The sequence below is a fragment of the Thunnus maccoyii genome, chromosome 10, assembly GCF_910596095.1.
Source record: "Thunnus maccoyii chromosome 10, fThuMac1.1, whole genome shotgun sequence".
Classification (NCBI taxonomy): domain Eukaryota; kingdom Metazoa; phylum Chordata; class Actinopteri; order Scombriformes; family Scombridae; genus Thunnus; species Thunnus maccoyii.
In genome coordinates, this window is record NC_056542.1 from 99444 (window position 1) to 125000 (window position 25557).

At 45.2% G+C, this 25557-nt stretch overlaps 2 protein-coding genes across 6 annotated transcripts in view; one reads left to right on the top strand and one right to left on the bottom strand.

Moving 5' to 3' along the window:
• Positions 1 to 10910, bottom strand: part of adam15 (ADAM metallopeptidase domain 15) — a 45971-nt gene extending 35061 nt beyond the window's left edge. For all 3 annotated transcript variants that reach the window (XM_042423086.1, XM_042423085.1, XM_042423084.1), the window contains exons 1-2: positions 10778 to 10910; positions 1955 to 2046 (exon numbers count right to left, since the gene is read on the bottom strand). In XM_042423086.1, the coding sequence (XP_042279020.1) occupies positions 1955 to 2046; positions 10778 to 10910 (225 nt within the window). The remainder of the gene's footprint in view (positions 1 to 1954; positions 2047 to 10777) is intronic.
• A 304-nt stretch (positions 10911 to 11214) lies between these two features.
• The window catches only part of dcst2 (DC-STAMP domain containing 2), a 30376-nt gene continuing 16033 nt past the window's right edge, over positions 11215 to 25557 (top strand). The window contains exons 1-8 of one of the 3 annotated variants that reach the window (XM_042423088.1): positions 11215 to 11302; positions 16550 to 16638; positions 16880 to 17769; positions 17872 to 17990; positions 21993 to 22252; positions 22615 to 22785; positions 23008 to 23109; positions 23372 to 23566. In XM_042423088.1, the coding sequence (XP_042279022.1) occupies positions 17935 to 17990; positions 21993 to 22252; positions 22615 to 22785; positions 23008 to 23109; positions 23372 to 23566 (784 nt within the window). In that variant the 5' untranslated portion in view covers positions 11215 to 11302; positions 16550 to 16638; positions 16880 to 17769; positions 17872 to 17934. Of the gene's footprint in view, positions 11303 to 16483; positions 16639 to 16879; positions 17779 to 17871; positions 17991 to 21992; positions 22253 to 22614; positions 22786 to 23007; positions 23110 to 23371; positions 23567 to 25557 lie in introns of those variants that run through there. The other 2 variants (XM_042423087.1, XM_042423089.1) reach the window with 2 other exon arrangements.

Consider the following 25557-nt stretch of genomic DNA (forward strand, 5'->3'; position numbering starts at 1 on the left):
TTAGAAACATTTAAAGTATAGAAGCCAGAGTTTATTGTTCAACTGTTAAAGGGATCCATATAAAGACTGACGATATCTTTTAGAAGAACAGTGTTCATCATCCTTGTTATTGATCCTAAAGTGTCTGAACTCTTCTGGAGGGATGAACATCATCGTACATAAAGATCTTCCTCATGTGGTGTTGTGATGATGGTGGTGGAGAGCGCTGTCTAATAGAGGAGCACAAAAAAATCGATTCACATGAGAATCGCGATTCAATCTCTCAGAATCGATTCTGAATCGATTCACGTTTTTCAGTCTTGCCACGACGCTGTTTTCCATTTTTTCCTGACATGAATTAGCTGCTAAGTCTCATAGATGGCGCAATGACCGCGAGCAATGGAGAACCTGCCAGAAAAACAAATACAACCTGCTCCAGCGGCTATGAAGGAGATCGTTTGGACATATTTTGGATTTTCTTATCTCGAAGGGAAGGAGCTTAATGCCGTTACCAGGCGCTGCAGCACTCCTCCGCAGGTTTGTGCCATCGTGGGATTATTGATTAGTAATCGCTGTGAAACAGTCAGAAATAACGTCTGATTGATCTGATTCAGCAGCTTCCTCACTAACGTTACCAGCGCTCCCTCTCCTCATCGCTCGACCACCGCTTCTCCCTCTCGTCTGTTTGCAATGAGTCGGGAAGTCGTCAGCAGAGCCGAACTTTACTGTTCACGTTATCAAACGAAGAGAAATGTCCTCCCCTCTTCCTAGTAATGTTTCTGTCATACGGCAGGCTGCACAGCGTTACAGGCTGCGTTTCTCCAAAAGTTGATTCTGGTTCATCTTTCTGGCTGCGGCCCCCTGCAGCCCCCCCCCCGCAGCCCTCCACCCCCGCAGCCTCAACGCACAACGCACAGCAGGTCTGCTGCCAGCTGGTTATCTGAGGGCAGGAACGAGAAATTAATTTTCTCTCAGTGAAAAACGTCGTCTCCTCGACGTTTATGACAAACTGCCAATAACGAGCCAACGAGACGCAGCAGCGAAACAACAAGCGTTTAAACAGCTGCTCTGTGTTTAGAAACAGTCAATAAAGTTCAGTAAATAGTGAAGCTGCCCGTTTCATTACTTTATGTTCATGTAGTAAATATATAAATATCAATTAGATGGTAATCTGCATGAGAAATTAAGAAAAAGAAACAAAATTGGTTATAATAATCATCTGCTAATAATGATCAATTGTCTTGTTTGCACTTTGCAGCTAAATGTAGCAGGCTGCTATTGTTTGTTTGATTTTGTGAATAGAAGGAGGAATTTAAGTTATTTGAGGATTTAGACTCTGGTTTAAACAGCTTTTAACAAACCTGCAGCTGAGGAGAGTCGGCTGGTTTATGGTGTGAAATATGGAACCAAACTGTCAAAAAATGGCTACAAATGTGACAAACATGTTTAACTTCATCAGTCAAACTTCATCATCATCATCATCAGAGTTCCAGTATGTCGAGAACAGCTTCAGATGACTCGCAGGTTTTTAAAATGTGAGAGAAAACACACAAAAACACACAAACGCTGCTGCAGCTTCACTAACATAACAACTCCAACTCCCAGGAGGCTTTGCTTCAGGCGGGCTGTCCCATCAGGTAACCGTGGTAACAGGTGGGTGTTGATTCTGCTTTTGTTTTCTCAAAAGCGGACGGAAAGGGTGTGTGTGTGTGTGTGTGTGTGTCCCACCCATACCATACATCCAGACTCTGCTGATGGAAACCAGTCTGAGCACAGCCTGCATAGGTCCAGAACACCAGTAACCAACCAGAACAACACCAGTAACACACCAGATAATAAAAGTACACCACCAGTATCAAACTACTATACAAACAAATAAGCAGACCGGTGATGCACCAGTTATACATAAATACACACACCAGTAAAACACCAGTAACAATGACCTTTGACCTGTTGGAGATAAGAGGTTTCTGACCTGTAGGGCTTCAGTCAGGCTCCTCCTCTGTCCGTCCACCAGGACGAAGGGACGAGTCGTCTCCAGCGGGGGACGCCACTTCCTCTCCACACCTGAGGACAGACACACAGTTAGCTGCTGGGAACACTGGGAACACTGGACACTGAGAACACTGTAAACACTGGGAATACTGAGAACACTGGAAACACTGAACACTGGAAACACTTTGAACACTGGGAACACTGGGAACACTGGGAACACTTTGAACACTGGGAACACTGAGAACACTGAGAACACTGAGAACACTGGGAACACTGGAAACACTTTGAACACTGGGAACACTGGGAACACTGAGAACACTGAGAACACTGGGAACACTGGGAACACTGGGAACACTTTGAACACTTTGAACACTTTGAACACTTTGAACACTGGTAACACTGGTAACACTAAGAACACTGAACACTGGGAACACTGGAAACACTGATCACTGGGAACACTGGTAACACTAAGAACACTGAACACTGGGAACACTGGAAACACTGATCACTGGGAACACTGGGAACACTGAACACTGGGAACACTGAACACTGGGAACACTGAACACTGGGAACACTGAACACTGGAAACACTGAACACTGGGAACACTGGAAACACTGATCACTGGGAACACTGGAAACACTGATCACTGGGAACACTGAACACTGGAAACACTGAACACTGGGAACACTGGAAACACTGATCACTGGGAACACTGAACACTGAACACTGGGAACACTGAACACTGAACACTGGGAACACTGGAAACACTGATCACTGGGAACACTGAACACTGGGAACACTGAACACTGAACACTGGGAACACTGGAAACACTGAACACTGGGAACACTGGAAACACTGATCACTGGGAACACTGAACACTGGGAACACTGAACACTGAACACTGGGAACACTGGAAACACTGATCACTGGGAACACTGGGAACACTGAACACTGAACACTGGGAACACTGGGAACACTGAACACTGGGAACACTGAACACTGGGAACACTGGGAACACTTTGAACACTGGGAACACTGGGAACACTGGGAACACTTTGAACACTGGGAACACTGGGAACACTTTGAACACTTTGAACACTGGTAACACTGGTAACACTGGTAACACTAAGAACACTGTCACTGGGAACACTGGAAACACTGATCACTGGGAACACTGGTAACACTAAGAACACTGAACACTGGGAACACTGGAAACACTGATCACTGGGAACACTGGTAACACTAAGAACACTGAACACTGGGAACACTGGAAACACTGATCACTGGGAACACTGGTAACACTAAGAACACTGAACACTGGGAACACTGGAAACACTGATCACTGGGAACACTGGGAACACTGAACACTGGAAACACTGAACACTGGAAACACTGAACACTGGGAACACTGGAAACACTGATCACTGGGAACACTGAACACTGAACACTGGGAACACTGGAAACACTGATCACTGGGAACACTGAACACTGAACACTGGGAACACTGGGAACACTGAACACTGGGAACACTGAACACTGGGAACACTGGGAACACTGGGAACACTTTGAACACTGGGAACACTGGGAACACTGGGAACACTGAAAACACTGGAAACACTTTGAACACTGGTAACACTAAGAACACTGAACACTGGGAACACTGGAAACACTGATCACTGGGAACACTGGTAACACTAAGAACACTGAACACTGGGAACACTGGGACCACTGAACACTGGGAACACTGAACACTGGGAACACTGAACACTGGGAACACTGGGAACACTTTGAACACTGGGAACACTGGGAACACTTTGAACACTGGGAACACTTTGAACACTTTGAACACTGGTAACACTGGTAACACTAAGAACACTGAACACTGGGAACACTGGAAACACTGATCACTGGGAACACTGGTAACACTAAGAACACTGAACACTGGGAACACTGGAAACACTGATCACTGGGAACACTGGGAACACTAAGAACACTGAACACTGGGAACACTGGAAACACTGATCACTGGGAACACTGGGAACACTGAACACTGGGAACACTGAACACTGGAAACACTGAACACTGGGAACACTGGAAACACTGATCACTGGGAACACTGAACACTGAACACTGGGAACACTGGAAACACTGATCACTGGGAACACTGGGAACACTGAACACTGAACACTGGGAACACTGGGAACACTGAACACTGGGAACACTGGGAACACTGGGAACACTGAAAACACTGGAAACACTTTGAACACTGGTAACACTAAGAACACTGAACACTGGGAACACTGGAAACACTGATCACTGGGAACACTGGTAACACTAAGAACACTGAACACTGGGAACACTGATCACTGGGAACACTGGGAACACTGAACACTGGGAACACTGAACACTGGGAACACTGGAAACACTGATCACTGGGAACACTGAACACTGAACACTGGGAACACTGAACACTGGGAACACTGAACACTGAACACTGGCAACATTGAACACTGGGAACGCTGGGAATACTGGAAACACTTTGAACACTGGGAACACTGATCACTGGGAACACTGGGAACACTGGGAACAGTGAACACTGGGAACACTGAACACTGGGAACACTGGAAACACTGATCACTGGGAACACTGAACACTGAACACTGGGAACACTGAACACTGGGAACACTGAACACTGGGAACGCTGGGAATACTGGAAACACTTTGAACACTGGGAATGCTGGGAACACTGAACACTGGGGACACTGTGAACACTGGGAATACTGGGAATGCTGGGAACACTGAATACTAGGGACACTGGAAGATTGTGAACACTGGGAATACTGGGAATGCTGGGAACACTGAATACTGGGAACACTGGAAGATTGTGAACACTGGGAATACTGGGAATGCTGGGAACACAAGCTGCTACAGTGTCACAGCAGAGAGACACAGACACACAGTGACGTCAGATTAGACTGGGGTCAAAGGTCACATGCACATCCTTCCTTTAATCATTCAGGTTTAGCTATTACCTGAATATTACCTGAACATTACCTGAACTGTGTTACCTGAATATTACCTGAACATTACCTGAACTCTGTTACCTGAACTCTGTAACCTGAACATTACCTGAACTCTGTTACCTGAACTCTGTTACCTGAACATTACCTGAACATTACCTGAACATTACCTGAACTCTGTTACCTGAACTCTGTTACCTGAACATTACCTGAACTCTGTTACCTGAACTCTGTTACCTGAATATTACCTGAACATTACCTGAACTCTGTTACCTGAACTCTGTTACCTGAACATTACCTGAACATTACCTGAACTCTGTTACCTGAACTCTGTTACCTGAACTCTGTTACCTGAACATTACCTGAACTCTGTTACCTGAACTCTGTTACCTGAATATTACCTGAACATTACCTGAACTCTGTTACCTGAACTCTGTAACCTGAACATTACCTGAACTCTGTTACCTGAACTCTGTTACCTGAACATTACCTGAACATTACCTGAACATTACCTGAACTCTGTTACCTGAACTCTGTTACCTGAATATTACCTGAACATTACCTGAACACTGTTACCTGAACTCTGTTACCTGAACTCTGTTACCTGAACATTACCTGAACACTGTTACCTGAACTCTGTTACCTGAACATTACCCGAACTCTGTTACCTGAACATTACCTGAACATTACCTGAACGTTACCTGAACTCTGTTACCTGAACTCTGTTACCTGAACTCTGTTACCTGAACATTACCTGAAAGTTACCTGAACTCTGTTACCTGAACTCTGTTACCTGAACTCTGTTACCTGAACATTACCTGAACTCTGTTACCTGAACTCTGTTACCTGAATATTACCTGAACATTACCTGAACTCTGTAACCTGAACATTACCTGAACTCTGTTACCTGAACTCTGTTACCTGAACATTACCTGAACATTACCTGAACTCTGTTACCTGAACTCTGTTACCTGAACTCTGTTACCTGAACTCTGTTACCTGAATATTACCTGAACATTACCTGAACACTGTTACCTGAACTCTGTTACCTGAACATTACCTGAACACTGTTACCTGAACTCTGTTACCTGAACATTACCCGAACTCTGTTACCTGAACATTACCTGAACATTACCTGAACGTTACCTGAACTCTGTTACCTGAACTCTGTTACCTGAACCCTGTTACCTGAACATTACCTGAACTCTGTTACCTGAACTCCGTTACCTGAACTCCGTTACCTGAACTCTGTTACCTGAACATTACCTGAACTCTGTTACCTGAACTCTGTTACCTGAATATTACCTGAACATTACCTGAACTCTGTTACCTGAACTCTGTAACCTGAACATTACCTGAACTCTGTTACCTGAACTCTGTTACCTGAACATTACCTGAACATTACCTGAACTCTGTTACCTGAACTCTGTTACCTGAATGTTACCTGAACATTACCTGAACACTGTTACCTGAACTCTGTTACCTGAACTCTGTTACCTGAACATTACCTGAACACTGTTACCTGAACTCTGTTACCTGAACATTACCCGAACTCTGTTACCTGAACATTACCTGAACATTACCTGAACGTTACCTGAACTCTGTTACCTGAACTCTGTTACCTGAACTCTGTTACCTGAACATTACCTGAACATTACCTGAACATTACCTGAACTCTGTTACCTGAACATTACCCGAACTGTTACCCGAACTCTGTTACCTGAACTCTGTTACCTGAGCATTACCTGAACTGTTACCTGAACTCTGTTACCTGAGCATTACCTGAACTGTTACCCGAACTCTGTTACCTGAACATTACCTGAACTCTGTTACCTGAACATTACCTGAACATTACCTGAACATTACCTGAACTCTGTTACCTGAACTCTGTTACCTGAATATTACCTGAACATTACCTGAACACTGTTACCTGAACTCCGTTACCTGAACTCTGTTACCTGAACATTACCTGAACACTGTTACCTGAACTCTGTTACCTGAACATTACCCGAACTCTGTTACCTGAACATTACCTGAACATTACCTGAACGTTACCTGAACTCTGTTACCTGAACTCTGTTACCTGAACTCTGTTACCTGAACATTACCTGAACATTACCTGAACTCTGTTACCTGAACATTACCCGAACTGTTACCTGAACTGTTACCCGAACTCTGTTACCTGAACTCTGTTACCTGAGCATTACCTGAACTGTTACCTGAACTCTGTTACCTGAGCATTACCTGAACTGTTACCCGAACTCTGTTACCTGAACATTACCTGAACTCTGTTACCTGAACTGTTACCTGAACTCTGTTACCTGAACTGTTACCTGAACTCTGTTACCTGAACATTACCTGAACTGTGTTACCTGAACATTACCTGAGCATTACCTGAACTCTGTTACCTGAACATTACCCGAACTGTTACCTGAACTGTTACCCGAACTCTGTTACCTGAACTCTGTTACCTGAGCATTACCTGAACATTACCTGAACTCTGTTACCTGAACTGTTACCTGAACTCTGTTACCTGAACTGTTACCTGAACTCTGTTACCTGAGCATTACCTGAACTCTGTTACCTGAACATTACCTGAACTCTGTTACCTGAGCATTACCTGAACTCTGTTACCTGAACATTAACTGGCTCAGAATATATCTGTGGCTCGAACTAAACAACCGTGAAATGATGATCACCTAGGAAACAGACAACAGGTAGAGGAGCCTGAGGCCCAAAATGAAGCTGTTTCCTGTACCTGACACCCCTACAGCCTAACCTCAAATGTAAAACAGCAGATGTATGTTAACTGTCAATGTTCCAAACTTTGTGTTGTAAGTGACAAACAAAGAAATGTCATATTCTTATACAACGCCAGCAAGATGTTCTGGTGGATCACCATATATGGGTGAGAGAAAGTTACAAGACTGGGGGAAGGAATATAAAAAGTAAAGACAAGAAAGCCAAGGGGCCTTTTCTTGGAAGCTCTTCTTGGGGTTGCGACATAACGTCTTTTTGCCAGTTTGCCTATTTTGCATTTTTATAACTTCTATAACTTCTTTAAGTCCTAGAGAGGGTCTTTTCTTGTTTGCATTTTTATACTCAAGTTTTTCTATTCTCCTTTTTATATTTTGTATTACTCACTTTTGTAAAAACCAAATAAAACTGGTTTGCGTTGTTATACACTCCAACCAAACTTCCTCACTTGTGCACGTCTCTGAGGTCCTCTCGTGGTCCCCAAGGTGAGCAGACACGCCCCTGGGGTATGGCTGACTTGAGTTTTGAATTTGTTTATATTGTGACGGCCCTCTGGCTTGCCATGGCCCTGAGGTTTGAGTCTTGCCTTGGGCTGCTGTGTTTGTTTTCTCCCTTTAGGTGCAGGTAGGCAGAGATTCAATTAATGCAACTGGGTGCACCTGGCCAGTCCGTCCAGAAGGCATTTAGGATCAGCCATTTCATTCCTTGCTCCTTGACTTCATCGCTGGCTCTCCCCCAGAAACCACGTTTCTTTTGTTAGGTTTCTGTTGCATTTCTCTTTGGTTTACACCCTACAACATTACACATCCACACACCAACACTACTGATCTACTGATTGACCACTTTACACATTAGATTACTACTTTGTTGTAATTTCTTTTAAAATAAATATAATTGATTGATTTTTACGTACAACCGTTTGTATCTTCCTGTTTTTGTCACAGTCTAAGAGCCGGGTCGTAACAATATTAAAAATGTATAATGAGATTCTGCTGAGGATAAACGTGCAAAGTTTATTAATTATCAGATCTGGAAAGGTTTAGAGTTGTATACTGTGATCAACGTGATGCACCTGTGATATAGGTATTATATCAATAAAGTATCAGACTGAAGGTTTAATTATATTTGTTAATTGGCTAAACTGGCATCAAAGCCACCCTGTAAAACCAGGGCAAGTGCCCTCAGACCATCAGAGTGGGCGTCCTCCAGTGTTGACCTGTTAGAAGGCTGTCGGAGTACTTTCAACACCTATTTGCACCCACACACCTGCGTTGTGACCCGGCTGTCAGGACATACTTGACTAAATAGGCCCGTTAGTGCGGTTCAATGACATCATCAGGCTGAACTCTGGTTCCCTAAGCAGGCTAAGATGGTCTTGCATGTAGATTTTGGGACCCTGTTCGATACCTCGGTCAGAGGTAGAGGACAGCTTGTTAGTGTTTTGTCCAACATTAGCAGGGGGTATCGATTGTCAGGTAACCATTACAAGCTGAACAGACACATCAAGTTATGGAAGCTACTTTAATGAGAAAGGTCTGTCAGAAACGCACCAAGCTATCGCAAGAACACTGGTGGGTGATGTTTTCAGTAGTGCTGGATGAGACCACAGACATAAGTAACAGTAAGCGACTCATTACGTATGTCATGTAAATAGATAACAACAAGACTAAAACAAATTGTTCAGGAACTCTGAAATTGTAGATGGAAGAGCAGACAGGTACATTTTTGTATTTTTCAATAACTCTGCTGTCAGAAGTAACAAGCTGCATGAATTACAGAAACAACTGAAGTTCATCCAGACACATACAGCGAGATGCTGCCAGTTCACAGTGATTATCGGTGTAGATCACTGAAAGCTGTGAGAGACATCCAGGAGCACACGGCCACCTCCAACACTCACGACTCTGACAAAGCCAATGGTTGAAGGTACCAAAGAGGCCCTGAGAGAAATAATAGTCCACGCTGGCCCTGCAGAAGAGGAATTTTTCAGCACTCTTCATGCTAACAAGTTTAAAGGTGACAAACCTTTTGACTTCCAGACTCAAAAACCAGCCTTTGATGACATGAAGGGCAGGTATGAAGGATCCTTGATAGATGACATTGACAGAAGATGGTTTACTATTTGAAACCAAAAAAGTCATTGTGGCAAACAGTCCTCTGAGAATTACTCTCTCTACGGTTCAGAGAAACTAGAAAACCTACTGACACACTTCTCATGTGATGGAAGTGCAGAGAAGCTCAGTCAGAATTTGCACTGCTGAAGCAGGTCAAGGTTTCTTGTGATACACTTCATGTTCCTTCCAACAGTTTGCAGAGACTGTGTTGCATGAACACATCGGTGTATTCACTGACACTGAGAAACTCTTTAAGATAACTCTGATCATACCAGTTACAAGAGTGTCATGTGAACGTGGATTCAGCACAGAAGACAGGATTAAAACTAAATTCAGAAATTCACTGAGTGATACAAACCTCACTAATCTGATGCTCATTTCAGAGCACTTTGATTTTAACAGAGCTGCTATCAAGTGGAAAGAGATGAAGCAGAGGAGACAGCGTGCAGGGAAAGAATAGAGGATGAAGACGACAGAGAAGAGGAAGCCACTGACAGAAAGACCAAAGACACTGATGCAACTCAAAGAGACGAGAAGGAGAAAGAGACAAATCACAGCAGTGAATAAGTTCAGAGAATCAGAGGAATAAACAAAATAAGACCTGTAGTTATGCTCACCAGTAGTTTCCCCCCACGGCTACAGCTGTATAAACTAACAACTAACTAACCAACTAACTAACTAACTAACTAACTAAGCCCCACAATGTGTATAAACCCCCCATATGAAGCATTTAAGGGGGGAATTCCCCCCATTTTGAAAAATGAAGTTCAGGCCCTGATTCTATTACCTGAACGTTACCTGAACGTTACCTGAACGCTGTTACCTGAACTCAGCTTCCTGAACGTTACCTGAACTCTGTTACCTGAACGTTACCTCAAAGTTGTAACCGTGAAAGTTACGTGAGCGTTACCTGACACTGTCGCGGTCAAACTTTCGGTCCCGTCCGTTGGTCCGTCGTGCGGTGCGTTCAGGGACCTGCCGGCCGTGAACGCATCCCGGCCGCTAAGCAGCAGCAGCACCAACAGTCCGGTGGCTCCACTCATCGTCTCTGCGTCACCGGTTACCGGCAACAGGTCGCTGCTGTGTGTCCCGTCCCTGTTATTTCACCGTGGCGGAGCTCCACACAAAGTCCATGTTTCTTCTTTTCCCGGTAACATCCAGAGAATGGAGCTGCTGTACCGCAGGACAGGCGGAGAAGTGACCGTTAATACAGCGGTCCGGTCCGGTATCTGCCGTTAGCGCCGGCGGGACCGGTCGGCTGCTGCCGGGAGTGTTCGGTTTATCCGTCCCGAGAGGCCTGAAGGCAGCTTATTACCGCAGGACACCGGACCGCCCGTGTTTATACCGGGAACTAACGGAGACGTCATCGAGCCGCGTAAAGTTAACGGAGTGAGCGAGGACACCGAAGCACCGCGGCTCAGCCTTCAAAATAAAGGTCGGTGAACGAGTGTCACGTCTGAAAGCATCAATCACCAATAACCAATCAATCAAAGGTGTTATTGATGAAAGCAATTTAAATGAATTAACGGAGTTATTGATGAAGGAGACTATAGATTATTATTTCTCAGGTTAAATATATGTTGTGAGACTTTTGTTAACGTCTTTAACATTAAACAAATAACTTCAATAAAACACAATAAAAACATAGTTTTCATATTTTAACTTCACCACGTGAACTTCAGTCAGTCAGGGATTAAATTAACAACCTGCTAATAACACAATTAACCTGCACAAACACATCTAACAACAACAATCCACAGCTGATATATGGATATATGATCCATAATCAATAGAACTGCGTTTGTTTATTTCCATGAAAAATGTTTTATAAAAATCCCTTTTATTGTGGGAAAAAATAACCGGATGTAGTATTGACATGTGACTGCCTTGACACATGTATTAAACAAGCACGCGTACAGAGGCGCGCGCACATCGAGAGTTCCTCAGTGGATTTAACTGTTTCCTCTGATCAGTTCAGCTGATTTATATATCAGATATATATATTTTGGACCCTACTGTACATATTATATACATATTATATACATATTATATACATACTGTATATATACTGCATATAAAGATGTTTTTCTATCAGATGTGCGTCCACAGTTTGAGCAGGAAAATATTATATATTAATATTTAATTAATCTTACTTTGTTGTTTTAAATTTAAATTTTACTGAAACGTGTTTCCGATATTTCATTTAGAGCTGCACTTATTATTTTCATCATCAGTTAAACTTCAGTCTATTTTATAGATTAATTGATTAACAGTTTTGTGTGTGAAGCTCGTTATCAAACACACAAACATTAGATTTCTGTAAAAACGTGAGGAGCTGAATCATTAAACATCAATATAATATTAAATGTTCAACATATACAGATTATTTCACTGTTGATTGATTGATCGACTAATTATTGCAGCTGGAGTTTAATAGTTTAATCCTGACAGCTGCAGCTCCAGCGGCCCCTGGTGGCCCCTGGTGGCCCCTGGTGGCCACTGCCCATTATATTACATTACATTATATTATATTATATTATATTATATTATATTATATTACATTACATTACATTACATTACATTATATTATATTATATTACATTACATTACATTACATTACATTACATTATATTACATTACATTACATTACATTACATTATATTATATTACATTACATTACATTACATTACATTACATTACATTATATTACATTACATTACATTACATTACATTATATTATATTATATTATATTACATTACATTACATTACATTACATTATATTATATTATATTATATTACATTACATTACATTATATTGCATTGCATTGCATTGTATTGTATTGTATTATATTATATTATATTATAAATAGAGGTAAATAAAGGTACATAAAGGTAAATAAAGATACATAAAGGTAAATAAAGGTAAACGTCGTCTGATCACCTGGAGGATCACAGGTGGGCGGGGTCAGAGCAGGTAGTGATGACATCACCAGGGAGCACTGATGCAAACTAATCAGCTTGTCATCCGATTAAACTCAAACTGTGAATGAAGGAGGATCAGCTGATTACATAATGATCTGATCATGTGATCACACACAGCACTGCATGTTCAGTTAGCTGATGAATGAATGTATTGATTATATATTGATTATGTATTGATTATATATTGATTATATATTGATTCTCAGGTGGACTCTGCACCTGAATCCTCATATTTCCTCATATCATCCATCACCTCCTCCATCACCTCCTCCACCACCTCCTCCATCACCTCCTCCACCACCTCCTCCACCACCTCCTCCATCACCTCCTCCATCACCTCCTCCACCACCTGCTCCATCACCTCACCTCCTCCATCACCTCCTCCATCACCTCACCTCCTCCATCACCTCCTCCACCACCTCCTCCATCACCTCCTCCATCACCTGCTCCATTACCTCCTCCATCACCTCCTCCACCACCTGCTCCATCACCTAACCTCCTCCATCACCTCCTCCATCACCTCACCTCCTCCATCACCTCCTCCACCACCTCACTTCCTCCATCACTTCACCTGCTCCCTCACCTCCTCCGTCACCTCCTCCATCACTTCCTCCATCACCTCCTCCATCGACTCCTCCATCACCTCACCTCCTCCATCACCTCCTCCATCACCTCCTCCACCACCTGCTCCATCACCTCACCTCCTCCATCACCTCCTCCATCACCTCACCTCCTCCATCACCTCCTCCATCACCTCCTCCACCACCTGCTCCATCACCTCACCTCCTCCACCACCTGCTCCATCACCTCACCTCCTCCATCACCTCCTCCATCACCTCACCTCCTCCATCACCTCCTCCATCACCTCACCTCCTCCATCACCTCCTCCACCACCTCCTCCATCACCTCCTCCATCACCTGCTCCATTACCTCCTCCATCACCTCCTCCACCACCTGCTCCATCACCTAACCTCCTCCATCACCTCCTCCATCACCTCACCTCCTCCATCACCTCCTCCACCACCTCACTTCCTCCATCACTTCACCTGCTCCCTCACCTCCTCCGTCACCTCCTCCATCACTTCCTCCATCACCTCCTCCATCGACTCCTCCATCACCTCACCTCCTCCATCACCTCCTCCATCACCTCCTCCACCACCTGCTCCATCACCTCACCTCCTCCATCACCTCCTCCATCACCTCACCTCCTCCATCACCTCCTCCATCACCTCCTCCACCACCTCCTCCATCACCTCCTCCATCACCTGCTCCATTACCTCCTCCATCACCTCCTCCACCACCTGCTCCATCACCTCACCTCCTCCATCACCTCCTCCATCACCTCACCTCCTCCATCACCTCCTCCACCACCTCACTTCCTCCATCACTTCACCTGCTCCCTCACCTCCTCCGTCACCTCCTCCATCACTTCCTCCATCACCTCCTCTGTCACCTCACCTCCTCCATCACTTCCTCCATCACCTCACTTCCTCCATCACCTCCTCCATCACCTCACTTCCTCCATCACCTCACTTCCTCCATCACCTCCTCCATCACCTCACCTCCTCAATCACTTACTCCATCACCTCCTCCATCACCTCCTCCATCACCTCCTCCATCACCTCACTTCCTCCATCACCTCACTTCCTCCATCACCTCCTCCATCACCTCACCTCCTCCATCACCTCATCCATCACCTCCTCCATCACCTCACCTCCTCCATCACCTCCTCCATCACCTCACCTGCTCCATCACCTCCTCCACCACCTCCTCCATCACTTCCTCCATCACCTCCTCCATCACCTCACTTCCTCCATCACCTCCTCCATCACCTCCTCCATCACATCACCTCCTCCATCACCTCCTCCATCACCTCACCTCCTCCATCACCTCCTCCATCACCTCCTCCATCACCTCCTCCATCACCTCCTCCATCACCTCACCTCCTCCATCACCTCCTCCATCACCTCACCCATCACCTCATCCATCACTTCCTCCATCACCTCACTTCCTCCATCACCTCCTCCATCACCTCCTCCATTACCTCCTCCATCACCTCCTCCATCACCTCATCCATCACCTCCTCCATCACTTCACTTCCTCCATCACCTCACCTCCTCCATCACTTCACTTCCTCCATCACCTCCTCCATCACCTCCTCCATCACCTCCTCCATCACCTCACCTCCTCCATCACTTCACTTCCTCCATCACCTCCTCCATCACCTCCTCCATCACCTCCTCCACCACCTGCTCCATCACCTCACCTCCTCCATCACCTCCTCCATCACCTCACCTCCTCCATCACCTCCTCCACCACCTCACTTCCTCCATCACTTCACCTGCTCCCTCACCTCCTCCGTCACCTCCTCCATCACTTCCTCCATCACCTCCTCCATCACCTCACCTCCTCCATCACCTCACTTCCTCCATCACCTCCTCCATCACCTCACCTCCTCCATCACCTCATCCATCACCTCCTCCATCACCTCACCTCCTCCATCACCTCCTCCATCACCTCACCTGCTCCATCACCTCCTCCACCACCTCCTCCATCACTTCCTCCATCACCTCCTCCATCACCTCACTTCCTCCATCACCTCCTCCATCACCTCCTCCATCACATCACCTCCTCCATCACCTCCTCCATCACCTCACCTCCTCCATCACCTCCTCCATCACCTCCTCCATCACCTCCTCCATCACCTCACCTCCTCCATCACTTCACTTCCTCCATCACCTCCTCCATCACCTCCTCCATCACCTCACTTCCTCCATCACCTCACTTCCTCCATCACCTCCTCCATCACCTCCTCCATCACCTCACTTCCTCCATCACCTCACTTCCTCCATCACCTCCTCCATCACCTCCTCCATCACCTCCTCCATCACCTCCTCCATCACCTCACCTCCTCCATCACTTCACTTCCTCCACCACCTCCTCCATCACCTCCTCCATCACCTCCTCCATCACCTAATCCATTACCTCCTCCATCACCTCCTCCATCACCTCACCTCATCCATCACCTCCTCCATCACTTCCTCCATCACCTCACCTCCTCCATCACCTCCTCCATCACCTCATCCATCACTTCCTCCATCACCTCCTCCATCACCTCCTCCATCACCTCCTCCATTACCTCCTCCATCACCTCCTCCATCACCTCCTCCATTACCTCCTCCATCACCTCCTCCACCACCTGCTCCATCACCTCACCTCCTCCATCACCTCCTCCATCACCTCACCTCCTCCATCACCTCCTCCACCACCTCACTTCCTCCATCACTTCACCTGCTCCCTCACCTCCTCCGTCACCTCCTCCATCACTTCCTCCATCACCTCCTCCGTCACCTCACTTCCTCCATCACCTCCTCCATCACTTCCTCCATCACCTCCTCCATCACCTCACCTCCTCCATCACCTCCTCCATCACCTCACCTCCTCCATCACCTCCTCCACCACCTCACTTCCTCCATTACTTCACCTGCTCCCTCACCTCCTCCGTCACCTCCTCCATCACTTCCTCCATCACCTCCTCCGTCACCTCACCTCCTCCATCACCTCCTCCATCACTTCCTCCATCACCTCCTCCATCACCTCCTCCATCACCTCACCTCCTCCATCACCTCCTCCATCACCTCCTCCATCACCTCCTCCATCAGTCTGAGGGTGGTAGACTGATGTCAGTTTGTGTGACAGCTGATTTGCAGGAGCATCTGTGGGAAAGGATGTAGTCCAGTATTTCCCATCATTCCTTAAAGGAAGGAGCTGCAGCCACCTTAAAACAAGTAAGTAGACTTTTCTGCTGGAGCTCCTGGAGAAGGAACCCGTTAAATCCATCCCCAACGTTTCCCTGTTGGGGATGGATTTAATGGTAACACTGTTTGTTGTAGTTTTCCTGCTGTCTTGAGGCTTTCAGGTTTGTAAAGTTGGCAGACTTTACAGATGTGGCAGATGTGGAAATTTGTCACATATTTGACATCCCAGCTCAGTTTTGGCCAGTAAACAAGGCTCTGCATCCTTCGGTAGGTTTTGTATCTTCCCAGATGGCTGCAAGAGGATGTAGATGGAATGATGTGAGAAGCTGTGCTGGAAAGCTCTCAGGTATGTAAATCTGGTGCACTGCTGGTACAGTGATGGGTTGTGCTGAGGTCGAGGGGTGTGATGGTTGACAGAGTGTTTGAGTTGATTCTCCTTTGGTTTTTTGTTTGTTTAGTTGTTTTTTTCTGCTGTTCATATTGTGTTTGGCTCAGTTTGTCCTTCTCCAGCTGTTGTCCCAACCTGAGCAGCTCCTCCACTGTCTTCACCCTGCTGCAGTTAGCTGGTGGTTTTATGACAGCTTCTTCTGTAATGTCTGGTTTCCAATGGCAGCACAAAGAACAGTACATTAAAGGATTAAAACAAAGGAAAAGTATCATAGTATAACATAAGACACAACTATGCACATAATCATATAACAATATAACATACTGTATATCGTGAGGGTATAAATTTCCATTACAACAGCAAGTTTATTTATATAGACATTAAGCAGCTGTTAGCAGCTTTTAGCTGCTTCTGGCCTCTGATTGGATGATTCAACATTTAATTATTAAACTTCCCCCCACAGAGCAGCTCAGCAGCTAGTTAGCAACATGCTATATGTTACCGCTCTGAGGACCAGGTGAGCTATCAGAAATTCTTCTGATTGGCTGAAGAAGAATCGATGGACAAGTGCAGGCAGGACGGTCAGACTGATTCTCTCCACAGCTGGACAGGTGAGACAGAGACAGACAGGTGACTCTGTACAACAACACAAATGCTAACGGCTATCCAGGTTCTATCAGTGAGATTTAAAAACAGCAGCAGAAGAAGAAGCTTCCTGTCTATGACTCACTGCTGCGAGCAGCTGATCGTCCCATCATGCTCTGCTGCTTCAGGTGGGTCAGGTGTGTCTGGTAAACTCAGTAAAGTCACATGATGTTGTTTGTCAGTTGGAGCTTCTAGAAGCTTCAGTGACATTTCGGTTTCTATGGTTACAGGAAAACAAATCAGCCTGAGTGAAGCGGGCAGAAAACACAGGTGAAGAAAGGAGAAAACACCTGATGAAAGCTGAGGTCAGAGTTCAGCTGGGAGGAGGCGGAGTCACAGCGCTGACCAGGTAACACACAGGTGACAGACAGCTGATCAGCTAGCAGAGACGTAGCGTTACATGCTAACAGTTTTTTTTAATTGAAGATCATCAAGGCATATAAACCATAACGAAAGTAAACACCTCTTAACATACAAGGCACATTACATAACTTAAATTATATAAAATAATAATATAACATATATAATAGAAAACATAAAATAAATAAACATTTAAAAAACAAATGACTGTAATAATAATGATCAGTCTGATAGTCTCTAACCCTAACCCAGTCTCCAGAGGTCATCATGTATTTTCAGTTCTTCAGAAGCTCTGAGGAAAGACTTTGCATGTTTTCCTTTCATTTGTCTCTAAAGGGATAGTTTGTATGTTTTGAGGTGGGATTGTATGAGGTAGGTGTCCATAGTCAGTGTGTTACCTGCTGGAGATGGGTGGCGGCACGCTCCCAGTTTGGACAAGCAGGTAGGAGTACTGTGAATGGGAAACCAGCACCTAAAAAAATCAACATCAGTTTGAGTGCCGCTATATAATATTTTCAGCGCTTTATCTCATCAGCCTTTTCCTTTGGCACTACATTTTCTCAACCGTAGAACTTCTGTATTCCTTCGCATGCTGAGCACTGATTTATGTTGCAGCAGCACTTTGCTTCCATGCTGGTACTCCTGCCTGCTTCTCTAAACTGGGGGGGTGCTGATCCAAATCTACTGCAGGTAATACACTGATTATGGATAACTACCTCATGCAACCCTGCTTCACAAAATATGAACTATCCTTTTAAGTAGTAAGATGATTGTCCATGAGGTCCTTTCTAAAAACTGAAAAAAGGGTTTAATTTCGTCCATTTGGATTCGTGGATGAAAGCTTTGCTTGCAGTATCAGGTTGTCACTCTTAAGGCTGATTTATGGCAGGTCGCTCAATGCTTTTGATAAGTGTCTCGACAGAAATTACATATTTTCCACAGAAAAAGAGTGAAGCACGAGAATGTCACTGACATCGTCATATTTTGTCGTGCAATGTGATTGGGTAGTGTTACTAACATCGCCATGGAGATTGTAGTTTTCAGTGAACTTCCTGATTGATACTTTTGTCTATAACTCTGGATAACTTGTAGCGTGCTTATTTAATTGGTCCGGGTCGGGATGATATAATCTAACTAAACTAGCCAGCTGGAGGAAAGCGCCTGGTTACCATAGAGACGACTGAATCCTTTCCCCAAAGCATAAATTGAAAACATTGTGCGACTCTTTAATTTCTGTTGAGCAACACTTCTCAGAAGTGTTGAGCGACCTGCAATAAGTCAGCCTTCCTTTAATGTCCTTCATGTTAATACCAAACAGTGTTTTCTCTGCTGAGAGGAGCAGCCAGACCTGCATATCCTCACAAACCCTAACCCTAACCCTAACCCTAACCCTAACCCTAACCCAAACCCAAACCCTAACCCTAGCCCTGGCCAGACCTGCAAATCCTCACAAACCCTAACCCTAACCCTAACCCTAACCCTAACCCTAACCCTAGCCAGACCTGCAAATCCTCACAAACCCTAACCCTAACCCTAACCCTAACCCTAACCCTGGCCAGACCTGCATATCCTCACAAACCCTAACCCTAACCCTAACCCAAACCCAAACCCTAACCCTGGCCAGACCTGCAAATCCTCACAAACCCTAACCCTAACCCTAACCCTAACCCTAACCCTAACCCTGGCCAGACCTGCAAATCCTCACAAACCCTAACCCTAACCCTAACCCTGGCCAGACCTGCAAATCCTCACAAACCCTAACCCTAACCCTAACCCAAACCCAAACCCTAACCCTAGCCCTGGCCAGACCTGCAAATCCTCACAAACCCTAACCCTAACCCTAACCCTGGCCAGACCTGCAAATCCTCACAAACCCTAACCCTAACCCTAACCCAAACCCAAACCCTAACCCTGGCCAGACCTGCAAATCCTCACAAACCCTAACCCTAACCCTAACCCTAACACTGGACAAACAGACAATCAGTAGTTTCAGTTTCAGTCTCACAAAAGCTGCAGTTATTGTGAGTCTCAGTCTCAGCGGTTCATTGGATGGATGGATTGTCTTGTGGCTTACAGGATCAGGGTTAGAGTTAGTTAGTTCTCCATCTCTTAATGTCTGTCCCTGAAAACAGTTGGATGATGGAGTTTCTATTTGATCGTATTGGTTCAATATATTGTTCAGGTGATTACATTTGAATTATTCTCAGCCAGAAAATCATGACCATTAAATCTATCACATGACTGTTTATCTGTGTTTTGGACTCTGAAACAGCGATCGCTTTGATCACTTTATCAAGCTGAGCACTGAGTATTTTCAGAACATAGCCAGTATCACAGATCATTAGTTAGATGTGTTATTGACCAGAGATGCTGTAGAGTAGTAGAGAGAGATTTTCCATCACATAACACGTGTTTGATGTGGGGTGAAGTTATGCGTGAACATGAGTTTCCAGCAGTACCTGTCTGTGAAATGAGACAGTTTGAGAACTGTAATGGTTTCTGCCTGTTCTAACTGACACCTGGCAGGCGGCTGTCCTCTACCTCTGACCGAGGTATCCAATGGATCCCCAAAATCTACACACTAAGCCTGCTGAGGGAACCAATATTCAGCCTGGCTTCTATAATCACCAGCTGCCGTTGTATCAACATGTTTTAGGCCTATTAAGTCAGGAATGCCTGACAGCCGGATAGCAACAGAATGTCTGTGTAAACTAGGTGTTTGGAGGTACTGATGATCCTGTAACAGGCTGTCAGATGAGGGCACTCAGCCTCAGAGCACTGACATCTTATTCAATGCCAAATAAAAAGCCAACATCTTATTCAGATAAGTTTAACCTTAGCTAGTATTCTGAAAATATGCAACAACTTAAAGTACATCAGAATATCAACAAACAGAGCTCCAAACAATGCATTATTATCCTTAGCAATTTTCCACCATTGATTTTAGAGAATAAACGAATATAAAGGTTTTATATGTAGAATTGTGAAGCAATTTACATGTATTAATGTTTTTTTATTGCCAATGAGTGAACTGGTAGCAATGGCAGAGCAATAGTGAATGTCATAAAGTAACATTTGTTTACCAACTGAATACTGAAATGATTTTCCATCAGACTTTGAAAACTCTAAGTTTTTACTACACATCCATCAGTTACTGCGATGTGCCTTACCCAGCCATCTAGCTGGCTTGATTTTCAGCCACAGTTGTTCTCTTGCCCGCCAATCCTCCTTCTTAAATCCTGCACAAAGTGAAGACCTTGTTCCTTACACACAGGTGAGTCTTTGGTTGTTTTCTATACTGCAAACTGCATGATTACCTGGCGACTCCGTCCTCCATCGACAACATCTACAATCTTTTCATTCCATTGTGAGGTTTTCTTCTTGTTCCTTGAGACCTGAGAGTCTCCAGTTCCAACGGCGTTGTTACACTTCTACTTTGAGCACTCTTTCTTTTAGTGCAGCATTTTCTTTTTTTAAGGTCTGAATGTTCTTGTTCCAGCGCTTCCACACTGGACTTGCATTTGATTCCAACTGAATCCAGATCCACATGTTGTCCTACCATGCTGGCAAACATTTCCCAAAATCTTCCCCCTTGTTATCCAGATCTCTGATGGCAGCTAAAACATCAACTCAGTCTCTGCTGCCTCTTGTGCTCGAGCCACTAGTGCTAGCTATGCTTGACTTCGAAGTTGCCATAGCAACCAGCCACAGCCACAGCTGCAGCACTTGTAGCATAGTTGTGGAATGCTAACTTGTTTTCCATGTTAGCGTAAGCTATCCTGAGCGCAGGGAAATCATTATTGTTGCTAACTGATGTTGTCTTTATTGGACTTCTTTGTTCTTCGTAGAATTACAACGATGTCAGTGAATTGTAGAAAGTTGAATTCTGAGATTTGGGTCAAAGTTTGGGACCAAACGAATGTGAACGTGCCCTGTCCACCATCTTGCTGGCAGTCCCCACATGTTAACACAGTGGTATTTCCCTCCACAGATCAGCAGGACACCGTCGTCTCAGCGGAAGGGGGAAGGTCAGAGGTCACCTGATGGAGGCAGGGCGGAGCCTGGTGGCGTTTGTCTGCGGGCTGCTGTTGGCATCTCTGTATGGCGTCATGATGCTCTTCTTGCAGAAGCAGCCGCTATGGCTGTGCGTGTACAGCACACTGGCTGTCGCCTTCATGGCGGCATTCGGGATGGGGCTGTCTGCTGACATCCGGGCCGACATCATGGTCATGCTGCCCTCGCTGTGCTCAGGTGAGTCACCTGTCAGGTTTCACACAGATCCCTTCCTCCAGGTGGAGACTGTAGCATGACGTCAGGACGCGTTTAGTTTACACACAGTGGGAGGCGGGGCTACACATAGAGGCACAGCTACACACAGTGGGAGGCGGGGCTACACATAGAGGCACAGCTACATACAGTGGGAGGCGGGGCTACACATAGAGGCACAGCTACATACAGTGGGAGGCGGGGCTACACATAGAGGCACAGCTACACACAGTGGGAGGCGGGGCTACACATAGAGGCACAGCTACACACAGTGGGGGGCGGGGCTACCGTACACATAGATGCGGAGCCCTGATCAGCCAATCAGTGTGTGTGTGTGTGTGTTCCAGCTCAGGGGAGGAGCTTCCTGCTATTCCTCAGCGTGTCATTGCTGCTCGCCGCTCCACTCAGCAACACGCTGGAAAACACAGAACGAGCTGCTGCAAGCCTGCTGTGTGGAGCCGAGCTGGCAGCCAATCAGACGCAGGAGCTGCTGCAGCGAGCAGCCACGCCCCTCTTCTGTAAGACCCGCCCACTTCAGAGGACACAACTGCAAATACTGCAAATACTGCAAATACTTGATACTTCAAAAAATACTGCTGTTACTGCTGAAATTATTGCATTTTTGTGTTTGTTTTTGTCTTCATGTTTAGTTTCAGTCTACATTTAAAAATGTGACCAACCAGCAACAGCAAGTTTACGTGTTTCAGTGTCTGAAGCTTCTGTCGCTGTTCCTGTTGCAGCGGTGTTGGACAGAATCATAGAGATCAGCAGTAACGCCGTCTTAGTGGCAGGAAGAGTTCACAACCTCATCCATGCTCTGACTGACAGCGTCCGCCATGTTGGTGAGAACCTTTCATATCTTATGTGCAGTTTGTCTTCAGGCAGCTTTGCTCTGCTGTTTTATGGAGGCACTGCTGTTGCCCGGGAGACGGCTGCACCTGAAAGACTGAAGTCTGGGAACAAACCTTAAAGTCTGAAACATGATTGGCCGCAGTTTACTTACCAACACTGAATTGTTTGTGTGGATACATTTAGGCAAGTATACAGTAAATCCTCCTGCACAGTGTATTTACCTCTGACCTCTGACCTCTGACCTCTGTCCAGCTCGCACTCTTAGGAACGTCCTGCACTTCCTGGTGGACATCGGAGACGTGTGCAACGCCAAATTGGGCTCTCCGTACAGGAAGTGCCGGGCGGTATTCGCCGAGGCTCGAGCCGACTGCTCCGACCTGCTGGGAGAGTTCAACTTCCTTTGTGACATCATCGACGGCTTCCTGCCGCTCTGCCAGCTCGCCCGTGGTACGTTCACTGACACTATGTGCTGGGAGGACTTTAAAGGAGCATTACACTGATTCACACATGAACGCGAGTTTACTACCGTGAAAGCTGTATGATGTCATCTGTGGCCTGATGATGTCACAGTGATGTCATGTTCTACTGAAAGAGACTTTTCAGTTTGATTCAGTTCAATTCAACAGGCGTCATTGGCATGACGTCTGACATGTGCTGCCAAAGCACAATTATGATTATGAAAGACAATGTTTAGGAATAAAATTAACAAACATCTTAACAAAGGTCCTCTTCCACGGAGCCGCCATGTTTCTACAGTAGCCCAGAATGGACAAACCAAACAATGGTTCTTGAGCCATCGCAGGTTCTCCCACACACTCAGAATGAGGGGGGGGGGGGGGGGGCACCTTCACTGCTACATACTACTAAATCCTACACACTGGTCCTTTAACATAAAATAAAATATGTTAACAGTGGGGATAAAACAAGACAGCCATTAATCCATAAATAAAAAGGAGATGGTGGCAGTAAGTAGAACGTGTTGAGTACAACTATATTAATAAATGTCTATCTGTCTGTATGTCGATATCTTACTGGATGTCTCTGTTGTTATGGCAGGAAGTGTCGTATTTAGCAGCCAACACTTTCCCCCAGAACGACGGCTCAGTTCTTCCTTTCTGTCAGACTTCAGAATTCCTCCCTCATATCTGTCTCAGTCTTTATATCGTGTTAGAAAGTGTAATTGTGTCGTCACACTGACAGCACAGCCTGTCGTCTCTGGGCAGGTCTGCCTGTGTCGGTCCTTCTCTGTTGCAGCACTATGGTCACTCAGTCTGAACACTGTTGGTGTTTCTCAGGTTCTCAGCAGTTCCTGTGGTTCGGTAGTCTGCCACAATGTGCTGTCTGTTTAGGTGGTGAGCGTGTAATATCATTCCAATCAGTGATGTCTCTTTCTTTAGTTATAATTAGGTCTGATTGAGAGTGTAACTGCTCTGAGGTCGGCTGGGGTTTGTGATGTCAGAAGGTGAAAGGTCAGCCAGCTTCAGCACCAGTTGGCTGAAGGGATTCCTCTCTATGTTCAACTCTTGGCAGGCAGGAGCTTTATAACAGTAACAGGCAGCGTCGCTCTTCTTAATATGGCTCCAGAATCTTTTCTGAATACTAGAAGTAAAGGACATTGACCTCATTCAGACCTGCATGCAGAGTTTGGGGGTTTTCTTTGTACTTGGATAATACTTTTGCAGAACTCTGCATGCAGGGTTTCAGTCATTTTGTAGTAAGGGGCCCCATTTCTCACTGCCATACAATGCAGTCGATTCTATAACTGATTTAAATATTTTGAGCCATGTTTTAATTTGAAGTGAATGCTTGATGGCATAGAAAGCCGTCTCTTTGAGTTCCTTCACAGCAGAGCAGACGTTTCCTGTGGAAACATTTGTAAACCTCGGTAAGTTTAGGTATCTGTTTGTTCTATGTGGGTCCCACCTATTTAAATGTTGGGTCATTTCTCTGTAACCTTGATCTTTTTTGGAAGGTGATAATTTGTCTTCTTCATGTTGACTGTCGGGTCCAGGTGTGACAGTACTAATGGAGAAGGTCCAGGCTCTGCTGATGACCTTCTTTAGAAGGAAACAGTATGACCAGGTCATCTGCATAAAACACACACTTGATTCCTGAGTCTTGAAGACTGAGACCAGGTGCTGCTGATTGTTCTAATAACAATGTCAGTTCATTAATATCAGTATTGAAGAGGGTGGGCTGAGGTTGCAGCCGTGCTTCACCCCTCTACCCTGTGGGAAGAAGTCGGTGTGTTCATCTCCAATTCTGACAGCCAACATGTTATTTTCATATATTGATTTAATTACATTAAAAGACTTCCCCCCTATACCACTCTCTGTTAGTTTAAACAGTAATCCCTCAGGCCAGACTGAATCAAAAGCTTTTTGGAAATCAGAAAAGCATGTATGAATTATGTCTTTATTTTGATTGACATATTTATC